The following is an 8,234-nucleotide window of genomic DNA, read 5'->3' on the forward strand; positions in this document are numbered from 1 at the left end:
AGCACTCAGTGAATAATCCTCCTAAGCCCTACGATAAGCTATTATGGCAAGGCTTAACTATACAGACCCGTGAGCAGTGATAACTAACATGTCTTTGGGGTCATCGGGTGGGAACCTCCTTTCACCGGTGTTTCGTCAAGTTAGTCCCACGACACCTCCAGGAGGCTAGACAGTGATCTCTGGCGTCCCAGAGACACTCCCCTAATGCCAGGTCTCACTGCTCCCCACACTAACCGAACAACCTCCTTTATCTTACCTATACTACCACAGAGGAGGTAGACCCAGAGAAGGAAGCCTTGTTAGGCTATCACACTCCCCCGCCGGGTTAGGCTGTACAGTCTACCTCCCCAGGACGAGCCCTCACAACAATGACACCTCCAGGAGGCTGGACAGTGATCTCAGCCCAAACAGCACTGCCAACTTCAACCAAGCCCAGGCTCCGTTTATGCGAGCTCCAGGCAGAAGCAATGCTGATACTACCTTTACTAGCACATTCACCATACTCTATTTCACACGCTACATAGCATAACTACAATGTAAACTAAAGTTAAAGGAGATAAATGAACTCACAGGATCAGCAAACACACTCACTTTGCAGCATGGTCTCAAACAAAATGGATTCAAATAGGCCACTCCCACACTTAAATAACCTTCCTCTTCCTGGATTTCCTTCTTACTTACACATGGCTTTCTCAGCCCAAACAGCACTGCCATCTTCAACCAAACCCAGGCTCCATACATGCGAGCTCCAGGCAGAAGCAATGCTGATACTAGCTTTCCTGTCACATTCACCATACTCTATTTCACACACTACATAGCATAACTACAATATAAGCTAAAGTTAAAGGAGCTAACTGGACTTACAGGATCAGCAAGCACACTCACCTTGCCGCATGGCCTCAAACAAAATGGATTCCAATAGGCCACTCCCATACTTAAATACTTCCTCTTCCTGGATTTCTCCTGACAGGAAGTGGATCTCTCCACCTGATCTCAAGGAGTTATGTGCCCTGCTTAGTAGTTCCCCCTGCTGGCCCCCAGCTGACATTATTTCTTCTGTAATAGATAAACTGGCTGCATTTAATTGCTTCATCTGACATTTCCCTCACTGTCTTCCTCAAATTCTGTCCCCGCACTCCGAGTTCCCCCAGGAGTGAGACAGTTGATCTTGCTATGAATCCCCTACACCCCACTTCCACTGGACAAATCCTAGTCTTCCATCCTCGCTGCTCAGCTTCTGCTCCTAAGTCTGCATATCTGAGCTTTTTTCTTTCATAGGCTTCTTCCACTGAGTCTTCCCAAGGAACCGTCAGCTCAATGAAATAAACTATCTGTTGACTCACTGACCACAACACTAAGTCAGGCCTCTGCCTGGTACAGACTATTTCCTGAGGAACAACAAGCTTTCCCCCTAAATCTACTTGCATTTCCCAATCACAAGCACCTTCTAGGCGGCCACACCCTTGCCTCCTCACTAACTTATCCCTTCTGTATTTCTCTCCCTCACGGACAAACTGAATTACTAAGCCCCTATCCTTAACACCTTCTGAATTCACCTGTCTTCGTTTCCCTTCGATGCCTGCAGCTAAACATTTCAACAGCTGATTATGTCGCCATGTATATGGGCCTTGTGACAAGCTAACTTTACAGCCTGACAAAATATGCTTTAAAGTTGCGGTACGTGAACACAATGGGCATGATGGGTCCTCATTTACCCACAGTTTTAGGTTCTGGGGGGTTGGTAACACATCGTATGTAGCCCCTACCAGGAATCTAATACGATTCTCCTCCATACTCCACAGGTCCCTCCAACTAAGCTTCCTCTTCTCTACACTTTCCCAATTCAACCACTGTCCCTGATTAGCCTGGGCCACTACCTTTGCACCCCTTACTATCTCTTCCTGTCTGTGTATCTGTTCTACGACCAGCTTTCTTTTATTTTTGAGGCCTGCTGTATTCCATACCGGTTTACCTGAGCCAAGCCCCAGGCCTCCCCGGCCAAACTGAACATTACCTACAATCTCTGCATGTCTAAGAGCTGCCTCTGCCTCCTGAACTGCCGATCTTCGGTTCCACTTCCTCCCCTTGGTTGGATTTGGAACCACACTCCTAACTACCACGTCCTTACTCCCAGATAACAAGAGCTCTGTCCTGACCTTGGTACATTTAAATTCCTCTGTTAAACTAGATACTGGCAGCTGAAGTATCCCTTTTCCATACAATGCAACACTACTTAGGCACATAGGAGCGCCCAACCACTTCCTAATGTAGGAGCTAACCGACCTTTCCATTCTCTCCACAACAGATATTGGAATTTCATAAACTGACAATGGCCACATTAACCTAGGATATAGCCCAAATTGCAAACACCACAACTTCAACTTTCCTGGAAGTTCTGATTTATCTATTCTATCCAATCCTTCAGCCACATCTTTTCTAAATTTCACCACCTGTTCCTTATCATTCAACTCTACATTGTATCACCTACCTAAGCTCTTCACTGACTTTTCCCTAATTGTTGGGATGTCCTCATCATCTATGACAAACTTCCTATCACTTAACTTCCCTCTACATATCGAGATGCTTCTAGATTTACTAGGCTTGATTTTCATGCTGGCCCACTTGAGGTTCTTATTTATCTTCTCTAGTAGCCTCTTTGTACATGGCATTGTTGTGGTCACCAGTGTCATGTCATCCATGTAAGCCCTAACTGGTGGAAGATGCAACCCATTCTGCCGTCTCTCCCCACCTACCACCCACTTAAAAGCCCTGATGATTACTTCCATTGCCATAGTAAATGCTAATGGAGAAATTGTACACCCTGCCATGATGCCTATTTCTAGCCTCTGCCAACCTGTTGTGAAACCTGCTGTACTTAGACACAACCTAATATCCTGAAAGTGAATGGGGCAGTTGGTTGGACTTGTTGTCCTTTTAGACCACCTGCAGCCAAAACCCTAAATCCATTTTCTTCAGCGGTCGCACCTCTGCGACCGGAACGGCTTTTCCTACAATTTGGTGTACAATTTGTGTATGTAGAGTGAACGATGTGGCCGCACCAGCGAGTTTAAGAGAAAATTTCTTGATGATTTCAGAGGTGCTGTGCACTCTAGTGATGACATCACCCACTCTAACTCTCAACATTCCACGCAATACACACCCATTATAAATTCTGAGAAGGGCTGAAAATTTCATGATTTTTAAACAGCTGGTGTAGAAAAACTAAAAGAGATATGGAAAATATGAATCAGTCACTGAAAGTCCATGGCAATGTCAACATTTCAGAGTTGGAATGGAGTTTCTACGTGAATGTATGAGTTCGTAAAGTGTGGGTGAAGATGAGTGAGTTTGAAGGATTTTCTCATTGACTTCCATTATAACCAAGTTTCAGAAAACGCTGAATATTTTGGAAAGTTTGAATGGGATTGAAAAGTTGAATCATATGTAAAAAGTCAAGGAATTGCTGAATATTTTCCAGTTTGAATGGAGTTTCTAGCTGAAAGTATGAATTGGTAGTTACCGTTTGAAATTTTGTGATTTTTGAAGATTCCGTAATTCATTTTCAATGGAGAAAACAGTGGCGCCCCCTATGTGCCAATCTCAAAATCTTTTTTTGGGTGTGTTCTTGGTCCCCTTCTGATGATCGTTACCCAGTTTTGTGACGATCGGAAAAACGGTTAACATTTTACAGCCGATATTCGCTAAGCCCCGCCCTTTCCAAGGACACTTTGCTTGACGGCAGCCGTGTTTTTCGTCCGATCTTGCTCATTTATACTAGAAATGAGTGTCTCGGTCCCTCGATGCCTCATACTCAGTTTGGTGTTGATAGCACAAATATTTCAAAAGCTTATTCATTTTACTGTTTTTAACATTATTAAAATTAGCAAAAATTCTGTAAGGGCGGCATTCATGGTGCAAGAGGCTTTTTTGTAGAGGACTATCAGGAGGATGTGTGTGTAAAATTTCAAGTCAATAGCACTTGTGGTGCGGCGGGCAGAGCCTTTCAAGCTTTACACTCTATGTTATAGCGCCCCCATAAGGCCGATTGGGACCAAATTTTTTGAGCAGTATTTGGATGTCATTTATAGTCCATGTACCACGTTTCATGTCCCTAGGTCCTTCCAGCTGGTCATAAATTAATAAAACGCAAATTATGACGGTTAATGACGAATAGGCCACGCCCACTTTCACCTATCAACATGGCACTCAAGATATGAGTTAATAGCCACCCCTAGAGCATGCATACCAAATTTGGTGAAATTCCATCCAATGGTCTTTGAGATACAGATGTGTGGCATTTATAGCGCCCCCTATAGGCTGAGCTCAAAATGCTTTGGTAGGCAGCTTCCAAGTCTCATTATGGACCTACCCACCAAGTTTGGTGATGATAGGTCAAAGGGTGTGGGAGTTATGGCCAATCAATTCTAAGCTCCGCCCACAGCAAAGATTCATTGGTCTGTGGCGGCCATGTTTTTTGACCAATCTGGCTCATTTATAATAGAAATGTGTCTTGTCATCCCCCAAAGCCGTGTACCAAATTTGGTGCTGATGAAGTCAAAATTGTAAAAGTTTATGTCACTTTACTGTTTTTCAAATTATGCAAATTAGCAAAAAATCTAGTCAGGCGGAGCTTAATGGTCCCAGAGGCTTTTTTGTAGAGCACATTGAGCTGGACCTGTGTGACAAATTTCAAGTCAATCAGACTTATGGTGTGAGGGGCGTGGCCTCCCAAAAAAGTCATTTTTAAGCCTTAATTACAGCGCCACCATGTGGCCGACTGGGCTCATATTTTAATAAAAGTTGATGCACATCATTTCCAATCATTGGGCCAAGTTTCAGGTTTCTGGCTCATTCCAGCTCACGGGAATTTGAGCTCAAGCGGCAGACAACAAAAAATAATAATAATAATAATAATAATAATAATAATAAACCGGTACAATCTTAGAAGGGTTCTACCCCTTCGGGGTTAGAACCCTAATAATAATAAACCGGTACAATCTTAGAAGGGTTCTACCCCTTCGGGGTTAGAACCCTAAAAACTACTGTCAGTACTTTATAAACTACAGATAAACACTACTGTCAGTACTTTATAATCTACAGGTATAAACAGTACTGTCAGTACTTTATAAACTACAGATACAAACACTACTGTCAGTACTTTATAATCTACAGGTATGAACACTACTGTCAGTACTTTATAAACTACAGATATAAACACTACTGTCAGTACTTTATTATCTACAGATATAAACACTACTGTCAGTACCTTATAAACTACAGGTATAAACACTACTGTCAGTACTTTATAATCTACAGATATAAACACTACTGTCAGTACTTTATAACCTACAGATACAAACACTACTGTCAGTACTTTATAAACTACAGATAAACACTACTGTCAGTACTTTATAATCTACAGGTATAAACACTACTGTCAGTACTTTATAATCTACAAATACAAACACTACTGTCAGTACTTTATAAACTACAGGTATGAACACTACTGTCAGTACTTTATAATCTACAGATATAAACACTACTGTCAGTACTTTATAACCTACAGATACAAACACTACTGTCAGTACTTTATAAACTACAGGTATGAACACTACTGTCAGTACTTTATAATCTACAGGTATAAACACTACTGTCAGTACTTTATAATCTACAGGTATAAACACTACTGTCAGTACTTTATAAACTACAGATATAAACACTACTGTCAGTACGTTATAAACTACAGGTATAAACACTACTGTCAGTACTTTATAATCTACAGGTATAAACACTACTGTCAGTACGTTATAAACTACAGGTATAAACACTACTGTCAGTACTTTATAAACTACAGGTATAAACACTACTGTCAGTACTTTATAATCTACAGGTATAAACACTACTGTCAGTACGTTATAAACTACAGGTATAAACACTACTGTCAGTACTTTATAATCTACAGATATAAACACTACTGTCAGTACGTTATAAACTACAGGTATAAACACTACTGTCAGTACGTTATAAACTACAGGTATAAACACTACTGTCAGTACGTTATAATCTACAGGTATAAACACTACTGTCAGTACGTTATAAACTACAGGTATAAACACTACTGTCAGTACGTTATAATCTACAGGTATAAACACTACTGTCAGTACTTTATAATCTACAGGTATAAACACTACTGTCAGTACGTTATAAACTACAGGTATAAACACTACTGTCAGTACGTTATAATCTACAGGTATAAACACTACTGTCAGTACTTTATAATCTACAGGTATAAACACTACTGTCAGTACGTTATAAACTACAGGTATAAACACTACTGTCAGTACGTTATAATCTACAGGTATAAACACTACTGTCAGTACTTTATAAACTACAGGTATAAACACTACTGTCAGTACTTTATAAACTACAGGTATAAACACTACTGTCAGTACGTTATAATCTACAGGTATAAACACTACTGTCAGTACGTTATAAACTACAGGTATAAACACTACTGTCAGTACGTTATAATCTACAGGTATAAACACTACTGTCAGTACTTTATAAACTACAGGTATAAACACTACTGTCAGTACTTTATAAACTACAGGTATAAACACTACTGTCAGTACGTTATAAACTACAGGTATAAACACTACTGTCAGTACTTTATAATCTACAGGTATAAACACTACTGTCAGTACGTTATAAACTACAGGTATAAACACTACTGTCAGTACTTTATAATCTACAGGTATAAACACTACTGTCAGTACTTTATAAACTGCAGGTATAAACACTACTGTCAGTACGTTATAAACTACAGGTATAAACACTACTGTCAGTACTTTATAATCTACAGATATAAACACTACTGTCAGTACGTTATAAACTACAGGTATAAACACTACTGTCAGTACGTTATAAACTACAGGTATAAACACTACTGTCAGTACTTTATAATCTACAGGTATAAACACTACTGTCAGTACGTTATAAACTACAGGTATAAACACTACTGTCAGTACTTTATAATCTACAGGTATAAACACTACTGTCAGTACTTTATAAACTACAGGTATAAACACTACTGTCAGTACTTTATAATCTACAGGTATAAACACTACTGTCAGTACTTTATAAACTACAGGTATAAACACTACTGTCAGTACGTTATAAACTACAGGTATAAACACTACTGTCAGTACTTTATAAACTACAGGTATAAACACTACTGTCAGTACTTTATAATCTACAGGTATAAACACTACTGTCAGTACTTTATAAACTACAGGTATAAACACTACTGTCAGTACGTTATAAACTACAGGTATAAACACTACTGTCAGTACTTTATAATCTACAGGTATAAACACTACTGTCAGTACGTTATAAACTACAGGTATAAACACTACTGTCAGTACGTTATAAACTACAGGTATAAACACTACTGTCAGTACTTTATAATCTACAGGTATAAACACTACTGTCAGTACTTTATAAACTACAGGTATAAACACTACTGTCAGTACTTTATAAACTACAGATATAAACACTACTGTCAGTACTTTATAAACTACAGGTACAAACACTACTGTCAGCTCTGTGTATTGATACTGCCACTACTTTATAAACAAACCTGATGCTAACTGTTAGCCGTTAGCTGTGACAGAGTGCCGGCGAGTGGTGCCGGGTATGTTCCGGGTATTTATTGGTAAAATTGTGTCTCTTACCGCTCCAGCTGGTTCATGTCTCCTCCCTCTGTGTCTCCTCTCTCTAATGTCTTTTGGTTCCTTTTTATTTTTATTTGATCGTATTATATTCCGCGTGTATTCCCTGAGTCCTCGTGCAGCAGCGGCTGTGCTGCCAATGGCTCCTCTCTTCGCGCATGTGCAGCAACAGCAGCGGACGGGAGGCGAGAAGGGACAATTCTCTTTCGCGTTTTGTTTCCTTCTCTATAGACTGAACCAGATACTCTTACGAGAGTACTCTTACTTAACAGTTGTATCCGAGTATTTTACGTTTTTAAAATTTGTAGCTGCAGTGAACAGAAAATTGTCTGTCTGTCTCTCCGTCTGTCCCTCTTTCTGTCTGTCTGTCTGCCCCTCTGTCTGTCTGTCTGTCACTCTTTCTGTCCCTCCCTTAGAATCAGAATCAGAAATACTTTATTGATCCCCAAGGGGAAATTATTTGCGCTACAGGTGCTCCTTGCAAGAGTGGAAAGATAAGTGAAA

At 40.1% G+C, this 8,234-nt stretch overlaps 1 protein-coding gene across 1 annotated transcript in view; it reads right to left on the reverse strand.

The window, feature by feature from the left end:
* LOC117246115 (eukaryotic translation initiation factor 4E type 2) overlaps positions 1-7,896 on the reverse strand; it is a 30,132-nt gene extending 22,236 nt beyond the window's left edge. Inside the window, exon 1 of the mRNA XM_078164149.1 lies at positions 7,734-7,896. Within this exon, the coding sequence (XP_078020275.1) occupies positions 7,734-7,750 (17 nt within the window). The 5' untranslated portion in view covers positions 7,751-7,896. The remainder of the gene's footprint in view (positions 1-7,733) is intronic.
* Between the last annotated feature and the right edge of the window lie 338 nt (positions 7,897-8,234).

The sequence above is a fragment of the Epinephelus lanceolatus genome, chromosome 22 (assembly GCF_041903045.1).
Source record: "Epinephelus lanceolatus isolate andai-2023 chromosome 22, ASM4190304v1, whole genome shotgun sequence".
Classification (NCBI taxonomy): Eukaryota; Metazoa; Chordata; class Actinopteri; order Perciformes; family Serranidae; genus Epinephelus; species Epinephelus lanceolatus.